The sequence below is a fragment of the Clupea harengus genome, chromosome 9 (genome assembly GCF_900700415.2).
Source record: "Clupea harengus chromosome 9, Ch_v2.0.2, whole genome shotgun sequence".
Taxonomy (NCBI): Eukaryota; Metazoa; Chordata; class Actinopteri; order Clupeiformes; family Clupeidae; genus Clupea; species Clupea harengus.
Genome location: NC_045160.1, coordinates 2769942 through 2791120, shown reverse-complemented (window position 1 = coordinate 2791120; position 21179 = coordinate 2769942). Strand labels below are relative to the sequence as shown.

General features: G+C 46.8%; 1 protein-coding gene across 1 annotated transcript in view; it reads left to right on the top strand.

Annotated features, from left to right (window-relative positions):
- Positions 1-21179, top strand: part of LOC105909260 (neurobeachin-like) — a 279483-nt gene that overhangs the window by 151554 nt on the left and 106750 nt on the right. Inside the window, 3 exon segments of the mRNA XM_031573056.2 lie at positions 3921-3985; positions 6133-6241; positions 9589-9755. Coding sequence (XP_031428916.2) covers positions 3921-3985; positions 6133-6241; positions 9589-9755 — 341 coding nt within the window.

Genomic DNA, 21179 nt, shown 5'->3' with positions numbered 1-21179 from the left:
ACCCACACACACACACACACACACACACACACACACACACACTCACATACACTCCCATACACACACACACACACACACACACACACACACACACACACACACACACACACACTCCCATACACTCCCATACACACACACACACACACACACACACACACACACACACTTCCATACACTCCCATACACACACACACACACACACACACGCACTCCCATACACTCCCATACACACACACACACACACACACACACACACACACTCCCATAGACTCCCATACACACACACACACACACACACACACACACACACACACACACACACACACACACACACACATTCACACACTTCTGTTCTCTCTCTCACCCGTTCTCTGTCCCCCTCTCACTCACTGACACCCCTCGCTCCTCCTCTCGGGCTCTCACTCGCACCTCCCTGCTCTGACACATGCACCGCACAAACACACACTCTCTCTTCTTCTCTCGTTTTTTTTCCTCTATCTCTCTCTTTCTCTCACACACACACACTTATACTTACACACACACACACACACACACACACACATTCACTGACAGGTTGGATTGAGACACTCTTGAGTCCTGTGGCGTTTGGAAACTGTATGAATATCAAAGAGAGTGAGGAGAAGAGGTGGAGAGGTGAGGAGAGGACGGGAGAAGAGGAGGAGGAGAGGAGGGGAGAGATGAGGGGAGGGGAGGGGAGTAGAGGAGAGGAGAGGAGGGGAGAGAAGAGGAGAGGAGGAGGTGGAGGAGGAGGTTGCAGGGGGTTGATGGGCCTTTAACTGCCTTAGACATCCTCCTCTGAGCAGGATGTGCCATGTCAGCAGATAATGGACAGGCACTTAACAGCTCAACGGCTGGCCTGCTGTGGAACCAATACAGTAAGCGCTGCTTATAGCAATTAGCCATTATTACTATGTGTTTACAATGCATTTACTGTTGTAATCCCATAATCCAATAATGCCCAGAGTTAGGTTTGTGCTAATGGATGGAGTTACTGCAGTAGTATGCAATTGTTCTTTTTATACCCCTCTATGGTGTAAAGTTCACAGAGCACATTAATAATATCAGTTTGAATTAAAAAATGTTTTGTATGTGTACAGCATTTATTCATGTTGCTTTTAGAATTCTAGCAGGTGTGAATCATAGGGCTTCGCTCTTTGCTTTAGAGCACCTGCAGGGGTTATTTGTTCAGGGTCATAAAGTAGCAGTCCGTGTAATCCCTCTGTTCTCTCCTGATGTTTAAGTGTAGAGGCCCCCACAGACATCAGCCTCCCTACACTCCCTACGTGTGTGTGTGTGTGTGTGTGTGTGTGTGTGTGTAAACCTCACATTAACACCATGAGATTAGCCACCGTGTGGAGGTGCTCTTTCTTATCTGGGCACGCACTCTCCACCTCCCTGAGGGCACCTCCCACGGCAGCGGCGCAGAGAGGCATGGGCCGCCTGTACATGAGGGGTCGGGTTACCGTCTGTCTGCCCGTACCTGTCAGCGTTAATTCACTCAGCATGGGCAAAGCGTTTGTCCTTCGCACAGATACCCCCCCCCCCCCCCCTACACACGCACACACACACACACTCAGACATACCCCTTCCCAAATCACACACCCACCCGCCCTTCTCCCAATCTTCCCTGTGATCCCCATCTCCCCACTTCCCCCAGACCCCCACACCCCCTCAGAGAGAGAAAGGAAAACATGAAACGACCTTAAAAGAAAAGTTTGTAATCTCCTCTTCCCATCTCTCAGGATTATATTGCAAAGGAGAATTCAACTTCTTTTTGTATCCCCCCACCACCCCCCAGCCCTGCTTCCCTCTTCAATTCTGATGTCGTTCTTGCGGCCCCATCTGCTTTGATTTCCATATTTATTTTTGTCACGTGACCGCCAGTGGAGAGCAAGCCAGGGAAGGGGTCCAAACAAGGCCGCCCGCTCACACAAATGAAGACCAGAGAGAGAGAGAGAGAGAGAGGGAGAGAGAGAGAGAGAGAGAGAGAGACAGAAAGAGAGAAATCCTGATGAGTTGTAGAAACATTTGGACTCCAGATGTGCTGCATTGTGTCAAGTGCCGTTTCCCGGCCTGCGAGTACTTTTGTGTGTGTGTGGTGTGTATGTATGTGTGTGTGTGTGTGTGTGTGTGTGTGTGTGTAAGCACTAAAGCCATAAACACAACACCTCTTTATTTCAGTTTAGACTGAGGCTTTTGAGTAATAAAGTGTCATTGTTCTGCCGTCCTGCTCGTCCAGCGGCGACTGCAGGCCTAGCTCAGCTGCATGCCTCGAGTATCACATGAACTTGTTGTGGACGCGGATCTCCAGGGTAACACCAAAAACAAAAGCTGGGAAATTTCATATGAAAGCACCAAGGCTCTCGGTGAAGCCAGCAACCCCTAACCAATGCCACAGAGACTTTCCCCGGATTTGTTGCGCCGTTCTGTGTTTAGTCACACACAAACATACTCTGAATTGCATGCACACACACATCACATGCACACGCTGATCCATACCTGCTCTTATGCACACATACAGACAACACACACTTAGATACACTCTCTCTCCCCCTGTTTGGATAATTGCTGTATAGATCTTGGTAAATGTTTTACACATAGTATATACACATAATCTTTCTCTCTCTCTTGGTCTCTCTCTTTCTTTCTGTCTCTTTCCATCATATGTACACACACACATGCACACACACACACACACACACACACACACACACACACACACACACACACATGCACACACTCACACACACACACACACACACACACACACACACACACATACACACACACACATACACACACACAGGGTGCCTCCACTCCTCCTGAACGGCGGCCTCCTCCGTTTCCCCTCAGCTGAGGGAGACAGCATGAGCTCCGAGGTTCCCACAGTGTCTGTCTGGCCCGGGCGGCCCTCTCCAAATCCACACGGGCCTTTAATCACTTCCAGAGGCTCGTTGGGAGAGGGCGAGAGAGAGAGAGAGAGAGAGAGAGAGAGAGAGAGAGAGAGAGAGATAGAGTGCGGCCACCGCTCACCCCTCCAGAGCTGTGCCCCCTGGCCCCCACTGAGCCCCCCAGGCACGCCGCCGCAGAGCTGCTGCCGCTGGAGGACCGGGGCTGGAAGACTGGGGCCAGGGCGGCAGAGCAGAGCAATCACTCACTGTACAACCAGGAGGAAATGGCTGTATTTAAGCCATGGGGTAGGAGAGGGAGGGATAGAGAAGTAGAAAGCATGAAAGAAAGATGGAGAGAGAAGCAGTGAGGGAGAAAGGGGTAGAGAGAGAGAGAGTGAGAAGAGATAAGGTTTCATCCTGCAGCTCCATCTCTGCCATGTTTACAGATCCCACGACGCGGGATGAGAGAAGCGATTGCACGTGCAGGACAGAGTTTCAACTCTGTCTCGCGTCTCTAATATCTACACCATCATTCTTCCTCCTCTCCCTCTTCTCTTTCTTCTCTTTCTCTTAAAGGGGGATATGGGATCTTTAATGCACCATTCCTTTTTTTTCCTCCCCGACCACTGAGCTATCATGTTTACAGTGATCAGAGGCTGGCCGTGAGACTAGGAAGTGTCGTGCGGGGCGCCGTTCAGCTGGGAATCATAATGGCGCTCAGCAGATTTCTATGCGCCAGTGGGAAATAAAATCTTACATCTTTATTACTGACTGGGAATGTTTCATTTGAAGTGCGGCCGGTGCATTCACTCTATGAAAAACAGTTGCACTTTCAGTGACTTCAAGACAATTTTTTAATGAATTGAAATCGCGAGAGTTTAATATCAAAAGAGTTTAATGTGAAAAAGTGGAGAAAAAAAACAATTCCAAAATGAATGTTTTTTTCTTTGCCACCTCTCACCTCTTCTCTGTTTTCTATCTCTTTCTTTCTTTCTTTCTTTGTTGCAGGAATGGCAGAACTCCATCCAAAAGAATGCAGGGTTGGCCTTCATCGAGCTCATCAACGAGGGGAGGTAGTGTGTTTGTATACGTACAGATACATAAATTCAGACACACACACACAAACGCTGTCACAAATATAAACATTCAGATTCACACACACACACACACACACACACACACACACACACACACACACACACACACACACACACACAGCTATGATAGACTAGCCCCTGATACTGTCACATCACTCTGCATGTCCTTGTCTGTGTGCTGTGGCTCCTGTGGTGTGTGTGTGTGTGTGTGTGTGAGGCAGGGGGGGGGGGGGTTGCTGGGTGGGAGTGCGTCTCTGGGGCTGCTCCGAGTGCAGGCACCTGGATTAGCGCTAATCCTCCTGCCCCTGCGCGGTGCTCTCTTTAGGGGGTGGAGGTAAATACAGGCAGACAGGCATGAGAAGGGCTGTGGGAGAGCGCCGCCACGCCAGCCATCCCTCACACTCGCTCAGCCAGGGAGTGGGTGGTGTGTCTGCTCTCTCTCTGTCTCTGTGTGTGTGTGAGTGTATGTGTGTGTGTGTGTGTGTGTGTGTGTGTGTGTGTGTGTGTGTTGGGGGGGGGGGGGGGGGTATGTGTGACTGCCTGAAGAGAAAGACTCAAGAGATTTTACAAACTCTTCCTTTGAGTCATTTTTTTTCTTCTGTTTTTGCTTCTTTGCTCCTTGTTCTTTTACTCCTATCTCTATGTTTCTCAGTTTTTCTCTCACTCTCTCCATGTCCACCATGTCTTTGTCTTTCTGTCCTCTCTATCTCTCTCTCTCTCTCTATCTCTCTCTCTCTGTCTCTCTCTCTCTCTCTCTCTGTATGGGTGTGGTTGTCTCAGGCCAGCTCAGCCTGCTTTTCCATCTGGTGACCCATCTGTCTAACCCCCCCTCCCCTCCTCTCTCTCTCTCTCTCTATCTCTCTCTCTCTCTCTCTCTCTCTCTCCTCCCCTGTCTCTCCCACTGTTCTGGGACAAAGCCTGAGTCAGCAGAGGCTCCTGCCGCTGTCCAGGGTGCTGGCAGATCCATCACCCCCCCCCCACACACACACACACACACCTGCACCTGCTCCAGCTCTCTTGCTTCCCCTGCCCCAGTCCTCCTCACAGGCTCAGCCCCATCAACCTGCTCCATCCACCGGCTCACATAGACTCAAAGATAGCCTCTTCCATATGGAAGCTTCTAATGAGTTTACCACTGTCTGTGGAACAGTGAAGTGTTGGGTCAGTGGCCTCACGCCCAGCACATGGTTGTGTTTCTTTAGCTCCACTGGTAAAGTGAAGTGCTAACAGTCCTGGGTTCATAGAACACATAAATTCAATCTGCTGCTATTGCCCTGTACCATTCTTTTCAGAGAAGTCATTATAAATGCCAGCCCTGATTAGTTGGAATGTTATAAGGAATTTTGTTCAGGGGAAAAAAGATGAAGTTCAAATGGAAATAGGACTTTCTGTAAATGCCCTGATTTGCTAATTACTTTATTGCACTTTTATCATATAGACCAGCTGTCCTTTTCCATGTGTCTGTGTGTCTCCAGCCGTTCTGCTGGAGCTTGCTAGTGATGTGCAGCTCGTCAGCTGCTCTCCTAATGAGCCGGATAGGCTCTGTCAGTCACGGGTGTCCCTGCTCCGCAGTAACACTGAGTTCCTGCTTGAGGGGAGAGAACGGGGAGGAGAGATCAGGGAGTTTTCTCATCTCATCTCATCTCATCTCAGGCAGTCGCAGCATAATTGAGAGTTTGTCAGCGGATAAAGAGGTGCCGGAGTGGAGAGTTTGGGTGAAAAGTGTGCAGTGGATCTCAGTTGAAAATAACTCCCCTTTACGGTGCACTGTGGACCAAATCAAGGACCACCCCCAATCTGCTCGTTTAATTAAAGCATAGAGGAATTAACGATGTGTGAAAAGGCTCATCATCTCCACACATAAAAGGCAGCATTCTGTCCCTCTCTCCAGCTCCTATAGCTATCACTGGCCTCTCATCCCAACCATGTCCCCCTTTCTCTCTCTTCCATGCTGTAAAGCTGTGTAGATGATGGGTGTGTCATTTTTAAATATGCTATAAAAAATATGCTATCTATATTTGGAGTTGACCAGATTTCCAATGTCTGTGTGTGTGTGTGTGTGTGTGTGTGTGTGTGTGTGTGTGTGTGTGTGTGTGTGTGTGTGTGTGTGTGTGATGCTCCAGACTGCTGTGCCATGCCATGAAGGACCACATCGTACGCGTGGCCAATGAAGCCGAGTTCATCCTCAACAGACAGAGGGCCGAGGACGTCCACAAGCACGCTGACTTCGAGGTGAGAGAGCGTGTGTGTTCGTGAGTGTGTGTGTGTGTGTTCGTGAGTGCGTGCGTTCGTGAGTGTGTGCTTTCGTGAGTGTGTGTGTTTGTGAGTGCGTTTCGGCAAGTGCCACTCCGTGACTCTGAAGAGGGCAGCTTAAGTGTTCTCAGACGGCTGTCAGAGGCACAGCGCACTATTTCATTCCACATTTTCTTTTCCTAAATTAAATGCTGAAGTCATACCATACTCTGAACTCATGCTCCCTCGCAATGTATCCTTGACCTATTCAACCAATGCGTAGAAACTTCACCAGTAAATCACGCAGGCATTAGTCTGCAGTTATCCCATCCATCATGTAATGATATCTGATATACAGTAAGAGAAGAGGGGAAATCCCTTCAGAAGCATGTGGTAAATTGGCTTTATAAATCAGCAGAAGCAACAGCTTTGGTCCTTGATGAGCTGGTCCAATCTGCCCAGCACTCAGCCTAATAAAGCGATGATCCCGCTGGAGATCGGGGATATGGAATATCACAGAGGGGGGGCAGGGAACATAGGGTGGTGGTGGTGAAAATCTTGTGAAAATCCCGCGTTGCAAACACCCACTGGGGAATCCCATCCCCCTCCGGTCCTAATCCCACTCCCTATGTGTCCCTGCAGGATTAGAGCGCCAGCATATGAGCCTGATAGGCCCAGATTTAATAACCGAGCTGGGGTTGATATACTGGGATTAATCTTTTTTTTTTTTAGTTGCTCTCATTGGGCTATAAGCCTCTCCCAACCAATTAATGAGTTAACCTCCTGGGATGCTATTTACCAGCCAGTCCGAACCCATTAGGCTTTTTTTTTGCCCCTCCAATACGAGGGATGGGGGTAAAACCACTCTCATTAGAGGGTATTAGGGGTCAGATGCTTGTAAAGCCTTTTGTTGTGCAGCTACATAGTGTGTAATTACATTGAGCGTGAGATTGGAAGCCTTTTAGAGACTCAATTCTGCAGTGAGGGTGAGTGGTTGGAGAGCTTCAGCCTAAACTATACAGTTTAGCGTATGTGGGATTGTGGATATTGTAGTCTGATGCGTGCTGTGTGCTGACTATGTGTAGGACCTGGTCAGTTTGTGAAGAGGAAGCCATTCACATGAAGTATGTGTTCACAGCATATGCTCCTGTCTGACACTGAAGTATGTTTTTGTGATGGAGTATAGTCATATGCAAACACTAACACACACACCCATACAGTACATACACACACACACACACACACACACACACACACAAACACACACACACACACACACACAAACACACACTGTGTTAGTAGGCCATGTATCTCGGCAGTGATGGGTTTCTTATCTGAAGGCAGCAGCCTTCCAGTGACCGTTAGTTTGATGCAGCGCTCTCGAGGATCCTTGACCTGCCCCGATAAGTCGGCTGCGATGTGTGGTGTCACCGACACACTCACCTGGCCCTCATTCATCTGTCTGCCAGTGGGCCATAGACAGCCAGCAATCCTCATCCAGCTGAGCAGCCAACCCCCCCCCCCCCCCCCCTTCCACCCCTCCCTTTATCCCCGCACCCTCCAGGTTATTACCACAGTGGCCCCTAAGATTGAAGATGTGGAGTGCAGATAAGACATTTTTACAATTAAGTTGGTGTCAGTATGCCAAACCTCATATCCCAGCCTCTCTCTCTCCCCCTCCTCGCTGCGAGCCCCGCTCTCAGAAGTGATAAATAACGTTTGATATTTGTCAGACGGCGCGTCACGCGGTAACGGGAGATGACACGTGGAGATTGAGTTATCCGGCTGGCTTGAGGAATACGCAGCCGTACCGTATCTGACAGAATTCAAATATAAGGCAGGAAATTCAATTAGCGGCTAGCCTCTGTTAGCAAATTAGATTTTGAATATTAGCGCGAGCTCCCCCCCCCCCCCCCCTCGGGGGCCCGCACAGTAAGACAATCTTATTTTAGCAGGCAAGATAAAGTCAGATGCGGCTTGCAGCAATGCCTTTTTAGTCAGGGAGGGGGAGGGGTGGGGTGTGTGGGTGAGGGGGAAGGGGGAAGGGGGAAGGGGGGTTAGTCTATGCAGTTCCGACATGCAGGGCTTGTATTGGTTTTCTTGTTTCATGCTTTTAAGTGGGAGAATGTGGGCTGGTGCTATTTATAGTGCTCCTCACTGCAGTGTTTCCTTCTGTAACCTGTGTCCTTAATCATATATATCCCAGATTCATCAGCTGACAGATGAGTGACTCTCGCCATAGAGTTATTTTCACCTGTTTTTTTAAAGAAATAGCATCAGATGAGGTAGATGACACTTTATGTGACTTGAAAAAGGGCTTTATTTATGTTGTCATTACTCTCCAAAGATATGACAATTGCATTGACGTATTTGCCGGAGATTTAAACGTGATCATCAGAGATGGAATTTACAGTGTCTCATACAGATACACATCTGTGGTAAACTGTCTAAATGTAATCTAACAACTCAAAACAACAACATTCAATCGTTTTCAAAAATGTTTATTATCACTCACTATTTAGTAGTAAATGGAAGGGAGCGGGTTAAGCTCCTCTTTCCTGTATAGTGTCTTCGTGACAACACTCGTTGTAAACATCGTTACACAAAGTAAGTCAAATTGGATAGACTTGCATTAATCCCAAGCTCAGGCCTTAAGCAGGCAGCCTGGCCTGGTTATTGCCTTCACTCTGGTTGTTGGCTCCACCGTATGTCTGGTGGCCTACCCAGCTCCCAAACGACTGACCAACACACCAGCCCTCCTCTGTTCTCCATGTGACCCTGTATGATGTCCCACTCACTCCGAGAGCGCTGGGCATCAGGCCCTGTGACTGGTCCCAATGTATGGTTCACACGGTAGCACCACCATAATGGTCTTTCCAGAGAGGCTGGGGCCGCGCTCTCAAAGCAAAGGTTTCCTCACTTTCACCCAATGAATATGTCCAACCGTATTAGAGGGCAAACCTAATAAGCTAGTTTGGAATATACGTTAGAAAAACATGTCATTAGTGTGTCTCCAATAATGCTTAATGTCATCAAACTTTTTTTATTTTGTAACTAGAGCAATGCCCTTGGCTCTCACTAGAGCACAAGGCAGACTTGAAGGTCTTGGCAGACACATCTGTGGCTTTTTCTGAAAATGAACAGGGACCATTTTAAGAGTTGTCACTGACAGAGTCAGTCTCAGTTACATCAATCAGAGGAATGACATAATTGATATTGTCCACATAATTTATATTGTCCAATTGGTTCATTCATTCATTCATTCATTCATTCATCCATTCATTGCTCATTTACACGTTCATTCATTCATTTATTCTTTCATTCTGTTCATCCCTTCTTTTTTCCAGTCAAACTGTGCCCAGTATGCTGCTGACAGGAAGGATGAAGAGAAGATGTGTGACCACCTGATTGGTGCCGCCAAGCACCGTGACCACGTCACAGCCAATCAGCTCAAGCAGAAGATCCTCAACATCCTGACCAACAAGCACGGGGCCTGGGGTGCCCTGGCCCAGAGGTAAGAGGTGGTTGTGGTGGTAGGGCATTAGTTGTGGCAAGAGCCAGTTGCGGTGTGTCTCGTCTGGGCAGTCCTCATACGGCATTTAGCACCGAAGAAGGGTTGGGACCACCTTGTCTGGCTTCTGGGTGAGTCTTGAGTCCTGTCAGGCCTGTCTTACCCCGGAGCCACACTCTACCCAACTCCAAGGCCCACAGACAATATCACTAAATTGGGCTGTTGCCTCATTGTCCCTCTCATGTCCATGGAGACCCTTCCAGCTATTCTCCCCAGCCCAAGACCTCACCCCAAATGGCTGGAAATACAATTACCACCCTGGGGCAGTGGGACCCCCTCACACATCACTGTCTGATGCAGTGATCCTGGTGACGGCTCGTTTGAGAAGGGGTGTGTGTGAGCGAGCGTCTGTACGTGAGTGTGAGTGAGAGTGTGTGGTTTTGTTTGTGTGTGCCTCGTGTATATAATGTGTGGTTTTGCATTTAAGTCGCCGTTGAAGCAGACCCAGGCATTTGTCCTCTCACTCACACGTTAGAGCACCTGGTGACTGTTAGGGGGCTCCCGACGGGCCTAGTTAGAGCAGCTCGGTCTGCCTTCCTCCACTTCCCACTGAGCTCCTCTAAAACACACACCCTCTCCCTCTCCCTCTCCCTCTCCCTCTCCCTCTCCCCACTCCCAGGGCCGGCTCCAGCAGTACCCTTCCACCCCTTTCCGCCCAAAATCACACATCAGACAGGCCCTATCAGCCATCTGAGTGGCAGGGATTACGCTAACAACGCTTAGCGACTGGACAGAGTAAACTCCGAGACACACATTTTAAATAAATGAAACGTGACCACAGAAAAGAAAAAAAGAAGGGAATAGAGGAAAGAAAAGACAGTACATTTTTTGGGGGGAGGGGGTTGGGGGGGGAATGTCCAGCCATGCAAGTGGCAGTTAGCGGCGGGCCGTCCTGACTGCTGTTTGGAAATGTTTCCAAACACAACCGCTAAAGAGTGGCTTCTGGACATAAATCAGGCTGCCATGACATCTTAACACAGCTGTCAGTTTCCCCGGGCTTGAGAAAGTCCAGGAGTCGGCGTGGTGAAGTACTCACCACCCCAAAGAAAAGGCTGCGTTACCCCCCTGCTTTACCCCATTTCCCTTCCCATCCCATATCCTTTCCTCGCTCTTGCGCGGCGCAGACAGACAACCACAATCACTGATTTGCCTTAACAAATTTGGGTTGAGTCACTGCAACCCCTGGCTCTTATTTCATTCTGTGTTTTTTGGACAATGTAAACACAATGCAGATGGGCAGCCGTAGGTTCCATTAGAGGTTTGTTTACCCACATCGATGGAAAACACACTCCCTCTCTCTCTCGCTGCCATCGGGCAGACGTCTGTACTTCGACCCCCCCCCCCCCCCCCCGAATCATTCGGTTTCAAGTTTGAAAAGACAGCCCTTTGATTGGTGCTTCTTTATTTAGTCTAACTTCAAATCAAATTGTGCCAGCGCAGATTGAGTTTTGTTTGCTGTGTTTTCCAGTCTTGCAGATCCACTGCAGAACCTGTTTGTATTTTGTTCTGATTTATCTCCTGATTGGATTTACTACGGCAACAAATGGGATTACTACTTGAAGCACAGCGTTGCAAACCACCATAGAGTTTTTTTTATTCCTTTTGCATGCAGTCTACATTAATATAGAAAGGAATTGTCATACTGACAAGAAAACAAACTTTCCTAACATGGTAACTGTTATAGTAAGGGGAAACTCTATTTTTGTCTCCCTGGCTGTTCTTCCCTAATTGCACGTTGCTCTGTATATCCTCATAATACAGCAGCGTGACTAATGTTAAAGACCACAGTGCTTATTCTCATGTGCAGCACAATGTCTGAAGGCTTAAGCCAACCTCTCCCTTTTGATTCTGACCTGAAATATAAATAATGGAGAATATGTATAGATGTGTATAATATATTCTGTTTTGCATTAACCAAAAGCTGCTCTGCGGAGCATGTGCCACCCTTGGGAGACTGTTTTAGCGCCGAACAGTCCCGTGTCCCTGCACCCTCGTTTGATCTCGGCGGTGGCGGCGTTTTAGATATGTATCAGGTGTGGGGTATTTTTAATCTCTTCTGTAGTCAGCGACCAGTCAAGCTGCGCCCTCCTCCTCACCCGCCACTTTCAAAGAAGTCAACGTCAAGCGTCACTCTCCCCTTGCCTCCGCTGCTTAGAAAAAACCCTTTTATCCCCTTACCCTTCTGAGCGTGTCACATACCTACAGACACACACACACACACACCCATGCACGCAGCCACGCACGCACACACACGTACACACACACATACACACACACTGACTTGCACACCAACACGTGTGAGTGTGTGTGTGTGCATCCTCTTGCCTTTGCTGCTTAAAAAATGTTATCCCCTTAGCCTTCTGAGCGTGTCACATACCTACAGACACACACACGGGCATGTCTGCATACATACACACACACACACATACACACTTGCACGTGTGTGTGTGTGTGTGTATCATAAAAGAGAAATGGAATCGCAGCCTCTAGAAACATATATCGGATTGAGTTCTGGCTACCACATTTTACTTATTCAAATATTTATAGAAACCACCTCAGAGGCATAACATTTGCATTGAAACAAAAGGTTATTGAGTTGGGAGTCCCTCATTGTAAATTATACGGCAAAACTTCCAACAAATTCAAATTTAATGGCAACCTGCTGGAGAAGAAAAATGATGCAATATGTTCATGAGCTCTAGGCGCTGTTGCAGCCGAGCAGCTTAGTCTTATTCAATGCTACATTAACTTTTCCATTTATGCTCGCCTGTGTAAAATATAAAGCCCTCAAGCATTTTGAAATGGCTGTCTATTTTTCAGTGCTTGTCTCTGTGTGTGTGTGTGTGTGTGAGTGAGTGTGTGTGTGATTGCACGTGTGTGTGCTTCTCTGTGTACGTGCTGATAGAGTGTATTTGTGTCAGGCTGAATATGCGTGTGTATTTGTCCCCCTGCCTATGTGTGTGCACGTCAGTCGCTCTCTTCGTCTGTGTTTTTCAGACCATGAATGCACACAAATTGCATTTCCTTTTTTTTTTCCCTCGCTTCACTGCAGTCTACAGACGCATGTGAACAGATATTGATACGTTGTGTGGTTAAAAAAAAAGAGAACACACTTTGGTCAGCTCAAACACAATGCAGTCGGAGCGTAAACGCGGCCTGCCCCTTCCCTTCCTCTCCTGTTTGAAATCAGATTCAGGAATGCTTTGCGTAAGAAACCCTCTCTCTGCTGATTGATCGCGTTTGACCTCAACGCAGGACCCACCAACGTAACTGGGTCCTGGCCACCGTGTCACGTCGAGCTCTGGGGGCGCGGCGCGGTGCGCTCGGAGACATCTGTGGGTGTTTAGAGGAGCGGCTGCCCCCTCTTCTCCCTGCTGCGCCGCGGCCCTTTTCCCGAGCAGAAGCGGAGCAGGAGGGGATTGTGTTTCAGCAACATTCCCGGAGTGCTGTGCCTCTTTCTGTCTCTCTCTTTCTGTCTCTCTCTCTCTTTCTCTCTCTCTCTCTCTCTCTCCCTCTCTCTCTCTCTCTCTCTCTTCTCCTCTCTCTTTTCTCTCTTCTCGCTGTTGCTTTCTTTCTCTCTCAAGCGATAGAAGAAGAGGAATAAAAAAACGCGAAACCAGGCTTGCGTCTTCTCATTTTGCTCGTCGCTATCAGGTGGAGAGATATAGCGAACTAATACCCACACCTCCAAATAGAACAGGCCGAACGGATGGATGCTCACCGACTGACCGGATCATACTTCACGCTCGCCCGATGATGAATGTCCCAGTTATCAAGTCGACGTCCGAAAAATCAATACGTCTCAAATTGAAACAGTATAGGGTTGTATTGATCCACGCGTCTAAATCAAAACGAGGGGCCCTTTGATGTGTCTCCCCTGGACAGCTCCCTGCCCGGTAATGACACACTATCAATTTTAGCTTGACGCTGATAAATCAAGTCGAAAATTAGATGTCAGAATTTCTCCCGTGTCCAGGGAGTGATTTTCCTTGCCCTCTCTTCCCCTTTCCTGTTGACCTTTGACCCCGGCCGGCGGATTATAAAGTTCAGCCTCGTCAAAAGAGGGAGAAGGAGATGTCAGAGCCAGGCGGTGGAATTGATTTAAGAATAATGCATGGGAACTGAGAAAAAATGTCAGAGGGGGCATTTCATAAACGTTCTTGAGCCTATTATCTGACATCAGAAATGTCCTTTATGTCACCTATGAGGAATGCATTGCGCAGAGATGGATTTAAATGTTTCTGTTTTGACATTCTATTATTTTTTTATTTTCCCTGTACATATGTTCTTATTCATGAGAACTGCGGAAGTGAGGTGTCCTATCCATGTGCGTAGTTTTATTAATGCACATTGTGATTCGAAGCACAGAGGAACAGCTATCATGACAGAAAACCTGAAAGATTGCCAAAGTAGTATAGTCATATAAGAGACTAAAGGAAAAATGTAACATTTCACTGGTTGTCATAAATGGTCCTGTTAACCACTGGATGCTACTGTACGTATATAGTATATAGCATATATCTATCTTGAATCCATACAGTAAGCCTAGGCCACTTCATTCAAATGCCTGTAGATCCCAACTTTGAAGCCGTGGTGAAATTCAGTGATGCTACCTTTTGAGTGGTGTATGTGTGTGACAAGACAACCATTCCAAGCCCGTGTCCATTCAGCCCCCCAATGCCTCTCCCACAGGTAGTAATTGCTGCTGTGTGGGCCTTCCTAACTACGAAATAAAGAGTGTAAAACAGGACGGGAGCAAACAGGACCCAAGTGAACAGGCGTCCTTTCCTTACCGGCTGTCCCCTTCGTCGGGCGTCAGTGGCATCACTCGCCCCGACAGCTGACAAAGACCCACCCTCCACCCCCCACCCCAACCCCTCCCCTCCACCCCTGCAGCGGGGACCTTAACTTAACCTGACGGGGGGTATCGATTGTCAACATTTCTCCCATATAATTACTTTTTTTTTTTTTGCTCCAGCGAAAGGATGAGAGGAAAAAAAGAGCATCAGCGCGCAAGAGAGAGAGCGAGAGAGGGAGAGAGCGCGTGGCATGTATTGATCTTTGCAGGGGCAGCACTGGAACAGCCGTTTCTCTTGACTAACGGCGAGTTCCATCTCGCAACACGTGATGAATGGCAAGAGTCGGCACGTCGGATAATAACTCGGTGATGGGATGAAGCTTTTTTGGTCAGATGCAACCTAGCTAAGCAGTCCTCCGCCGGTCGCACTTGAAAGGGTTATCAATTCTAATACCGGTACACATCAGAGCGAGAACAAGAGAGAGAGAGAATGAGAGAGAGAGAGAGAGAATGAGAGAGGGAGAGAGAATGAGAGAGAGCGAGAGAATAAGAGAGAGAGAATGAGAATGAGAGAGAGAGAGAGAGAGAGAATGAGAATGAGAGAGAGAGAGAGAGAGAGAGAGAATGAGAATGAGAGAGGGCTGAATGGGTCTCCTTGAGCTGTTTGCCTCAGCCCATTAGAGCTCAAAGAGACTCCAGCCCCCACAGGAGCGCAGGGGGCTCATGGTCCCTGGGAGGAGAATGGAGGAGGAGTGTTTGATGAACCTGTCCCTGGGCACGCTACAACAAAGGAGCATGATGCAAATGGATATGATGTATGGGGATGCTGGCGAATGGCTTTTGTGTGGGAGGAGGATTGGAGGAGACTGGCTTGCCTGCTGCATCTGTTGGGGTGTGTATGTCACCACCATGCCACATCCCTGTGCGAGGCCTCTGGCATCCTCGGATGATGGCTCCCCCCCCACCCCACCCCACCCCCAAAAGGTGTGGGCTTGTCGGGAGAGATGCCCTTTGTGCTCAAAGCAAATATCCTCAGATGCATTTTGGTTTGGTGAAGGTTTGGCTGATGAGGACGGTTCACAGGATGCTAAACTTCCCCTGCAGATCTCGAGAGGCGCAAAAACCCTAAAGAGCCCCGATCCCTTTGTTCTCGGCGTCCGTTCCTCTCCCTCTGTCACCCACCTCTCATTTGTTCTTGACCTCCACCAGGCGCTCTCCCCGGGGGCGTAGTTAACCTTGCAGCCTCACGCTAATTATCTTTGGAAAGAGCCCCCGTTTGCGCAGTCATCAATTTCACACAGAGAGAGAGAGAGAGAGAGAGCTGGGTATCCCCACTCCACAGAGCCCCAATCCTATGGTGAAAGATGGAGGGTCTTGCTGGGGGGCCCGGTGGCGGTACGTTTAGGTGACGTGCAGGCTGTGTGACACAGATAGCTGGCCTGGCTGTGGCCCTGGCTGTGGCCCTGGCTGTGGCCCTGTCTCTGTCCTTCACCCCCTTGCAGACACGGCTGTCCTCCTCTGAGGGTCTGTGTAGTGTGCCCAGTGCTGTCTGGAGGTGGTGGTCTAGTGGTGGGTGCTCACAAAGCCTCTCTTTGTTCCGCTCCTGCGTGCCCTTCCTCTCTAATGAAGGGTGTGGGACTGAGGACGCAGGGGGAAAAAAAAGAAATCCAGAGTACAGCGTCGTAGCGGACCACACTATTCGCGCTGACCCATGCTCCGTGTTAAATCACGCTATTATAACATTTAGCCCGCTGAAGGCTTTTAGGTCATTTTTGCAAAAGGATGTAATGCTGAAGTAGTCGAGTGTTGGATTTACTTTTTCTTCCCCCCTTTGCTTGCCAAGTAATCATGAAAAGGTCTACACATGGGGACCCAAGCCTAGAGAAAGTCTTCACATTACTCTCATTGTGAGACTGCAACATGCAGAATTAGAACCAGGAAACTGTAGCCTTTGATCGCTGAGGACCAGGTTTTGTACAGTAAATCATGTTTGTTTTTTTGTGTGTGTGCACACTCTGAAATGAGCTGTGTGGAAACTATGGCATTTGGTCTTCAAGTCAACAATTGTATTAGTCTCGGGCTTTGCAGACTCATCAATGGGCTTGTAAAGGCTCACTGCGTTGTCACATGTTGCCAAGTTAAATAGTCCATGATGCATAGACTAAAGAAGACACAGATCAAAGTCATTTTGACCACTTCCTGCACTTGCTGTTAATGGGAGCAGGCTGTGGATGGGCTGCATTTAAAATTGCCATGCGTTAAAAAAGAGAAAATGATAATATGATATTTGGGTGAATATGTGGATTTGATTTGATTTTTTTTCCAATTTATACTTTGAAAAATAAGATGTAACTCACGTTTTCAAACATGTGTCTCCCAGTTGCACGGATCGAGAGCGGGTTTGATATGGGAGTTGATTGGCTGTTTCCTTTTGTCCATTCGTGCTGAAACATGCACCATGTGTGTGTGTGTAAAAAGACTTAAGTCATCGCCCCAAAAGCCGGCGTGTTAATAGAAAACGAATCATGTCAGTGAGTGAGAGATGAGACCTTACACTCGAAACATAGATGAAACAGATGTGTACTAGTGACCCTAAGTTGACTGTCGTGGGTCGCACCTTCCTTAATGGCAGATATTAACTTTAGCCCTTTAGCCATGTGTCAGTCGACTTACTCCATCCTGGGACGATTTTCAAAAAAAAGATGGCCGTGACCATCTCCCAAATTGCATGTATGATGGATCGCATTCGAGTCTGAAAAGGAAATTCTCCCAAACAACAGCAGGCACATAAATCTGTCCGTCGCTTGAGGCCACCATAGATTCACTCCGGCTAAACGTCTGTCTGCATTGGCAGCTCCGGCGGGGAGAGAGGGGGCATTTGTTCTCAGATTGACTTCGTTTAAGAGGGGACGGCAGGGTGTGTGTTTAGTGTCAGAGCCGGCGCAGGACACAAGGCAGGGCGCCCGCCACATCACAGACGACTGTGTGGCCCTGATGGAAACCAGTTCCCCGCTGTCCCTCTTTAAGCCGTGCGCCTGCCCGCTCCCCTGATTATGGGCATTTATTCTAATTGAGCCCCCATTTGTGTCTGAAGGGGAGGCATTTAAGGGGAATATAATGGTGTCTTATTGGATTCTGTCTTCCTTTTTCCTGTCCCCGCCCCCCCCCCCCCCTGCCCCCCCCACACACACACCACCACCACCCGTCTTTCAATAGACGTCTCTGTGAGGATAAATTGGAAGTTTCTCAAAACATCAATGATGTGCTGAAAATACACAATGACCTCAGACGACTAAGTTCTCCTCTGGGTCTTTTGGCCTCTGTCAACTCTCAAATGCAGTGCAGAGATGCAGCATTGCTGAGCCGTTACAATACCAGGCTAATAACAATTTTAAATGTTTGTTGGCTTCTGCTCTTATTGACTATAGATCCATATTAGTAGACCTAAAGTCTGGGCCATAACCAGGGTGTGGATTTTCTCTAAAGCCACTGTTGCTGTTTGCATGCAAGTAGGCTATTTTACTTGAGATTTAGATCCTCTGGGTGTGCAAGCTAGGCCTAACGTCATGCAGTTTCTTCAGTCCTTGGCTTACCTAAGAAACAGATCGATAGTATTCTGTCTAAACATGTTTGGTCTCTTTCTCTGTTCTATTTGTTCTCTGTGGGTTTGATTAGATTGGAGCTTATCATCAATACTGTTGCTAGTTTACTGTAAGGTAGGTGTGGAGAATAGAGGTATTTATTATTAAGTAATAATACTTAATAGTTTTCATGTTCAGAAGCTTTGCTGCATGAATAAGTAAACACTTTATCTAGCATCAAAATAAAGTCTCAGAGTATGAAGCATGATAATTAATAAAGGTTAGCCTACATATTTGTTAGCTATCTAGGCAATAACAATAAACTTGCTTGAGCCAAACACTATTGCAGGCTAACGTTACTAAATAAAACAGGGCCTACTGTACGTCTTTTAACAATAATGCAGTGTGAACTATGAATGACATATGAGCTACTATGAATGGCATATAGCCTCCCCTGAATCATGACCATTGTGTGGATATTAAACATGTTTCGTACTGTAGCCTATAATCTGGATACAGTAAAAGGGTGCTATTACGGAACCTGTCTTACAAATAATGTCATTTTGATCATGGCCTTTGTATGAATGTGATATGCTGCCAGTTTACAAACAATCCACTTACTGCCTACGTGCACCTGCATTCTCTCAACTCTCACATGCAGACACGAAATAACGTGAATAACACTTTATTTCAGCAAGTATCCAAAAAGTATTATAAACACATTTATAAATGTTTACAAAGTATTCATAATGCATCATAGCCACTGACATAAGTCTATATAAAACACTTTCAGTCATTATAAGATATTATGAATATAATGTAACCTTTCATGCATGTGTTTACAATGCTTTATGGATACAAGGTTTGGGGAAAAAATGTACCTTACAAGTTATAGCCTTCATACAGACACTCGGATGAGAAATTCTCAACCACTGGATTTTTCATTCAGTTGTATTTAGCTTCAAATTTTATTTTCGAATACGAATATGAGCAATGTACATGATCACGTACTGGTAGACCAATGGTGCAATCTTTTGGAGCGTGAGTGACAGACCAGCCTCCTACTAAGTCCCCAGTCTCCTTCATCTCTGTACACCTGTGTCGAGTGTAGGGACGGATTGGGAATGGATTTGTGTCTCTCCCAGCCTGGTGTTCATACAGGCCCTGAGAGTGCGACTGCAGGGGTGCAGTCACATCGCCCTCTGGCCAATACAAAGCCAGTATATCACTCAGGACCCCTCTCACCCTCACCCCCACCCCAAACTAGCCACTCTCTCTATTTTTAAAAGCTTTATATTTTCATATGAAATTGTTATCCGGCCTTTTATCTTTGACTTTACTAGTTTATCTTAAATCATAGCCTCTAGGGTTTTTTTACTGCCTTTTATAAACCAACCACATTCCCCATGGACTGGAGGTGCTAAATCTTACACACACGCACTGATATATGTACACGCATACACACACCACTCACCATATACTGGAGTAGCATTTAAGAGGAAGGACAACAGAGACACTTTTTTCCACCTCTTCTTTTCTTTAACACATTTATCGTGGCACACTTAGAGAAGCTGAGAGCAAGGCAGCCTGTAAATAATGCTCTGGCATGTCTCCCAGCTGATAGTTTGGGTTATCTGCCCTGGAAAATTAGCTTTTAAAATGCAGTTTGAAATCCATTTGGGTGATTGATGGCTGTTGTGACTAATAAATTTGAGCCGCTTTCCAGAGCCCCCATGACCCTCCTCCTTCCATCCTTTATGGCTGTCACGGAAACCCGCAGTCGCCGGGGGAGACGGAGACAGAGGCTGGGGAGGCTAATTCCGTCTCGGTGATTGCCATGGAGATGAACACGCTGTCGGCGGCCTTGCTCCTGAGGATATTGATGTATTGGGATATGAAAGCATGTTTTGTCCATCAACGTGGATCATATTTAGAAACAAGGCTTTTTGCTGGTTTACACAAAGCACACATATGTTACACCCACAAACGTAATAACTTCCCACAAATGTAATAACTGTTGCCTATCACAAATGTAATAACGAATTTCCCACAAATGTAATAATTATTTTATTTGCAGGAAGTTATTAGGTGGTGAAATTTCTTGATTACATCAAATGTAATGAATCACTGATATAGTGAAATTCTATCTGTTATGTCAGTTGTAAAAACATGTTTTTTTTAAAAGTCATCACAGTCTAATTACATTTCCTGACCCCTTTCTTTAGATACTTTTTAAGACAGATTGAATGTCAGCAACTTTCCACACAGTATAATGCAATTGTCTTTAGATTCTTGAATTTCTACATGAGCATGAAAATCAATATTTACAGATTACATTTAACCCTCCTATTGTAAAACCTTACAGGTTTCAGTGTTTACAATTACTCGTGTAGAATTCAACCAAATAGGTATTTGCAAAGTCATCTAATTTAATCTCTCTCTAGCACCCCCAGAAGGCCACATGCATTGCAAATGAGTGGGAAATGTTAGAATGAAAACAGGTAAAACTATGATTCAGTCCCCCAAAATAGCACTGATGATGTTTTTAGACACTTTAGATTATGATATTTATGGAAAAGAAAAAATCTTGTCATAAATCCAATCGCCACCTTTTGGATGAATACATTATTTGAATGAACTAGTTCTATTTGGGAGGAATACACCTTTTCACCAGATAAAGTAGAATATGTAAGGAATAATCCACTATGGGGTGTGCATTTATGAAAAAGTGACGCACATCTTTTTGTAGACAAATGGCTCCTAATTTGAACCTTGGGAAGTGTCAAGTGATGTGATGCTTAAATACAGCACCTTCATCAGAGTTGTTTGTGCCAGCCTGTCTCTGCTTTACCAAGGTTTTTTTTTTTTCAGCAAAGTGTTTTCCACCTGTGGTAGATCTATATAATACATTATCCGAGCTAGAAAATCCTCTGAATATTCTCATGCTATAAGGAAATGCCATGGTAAAAACTTCACATGCTAATACAA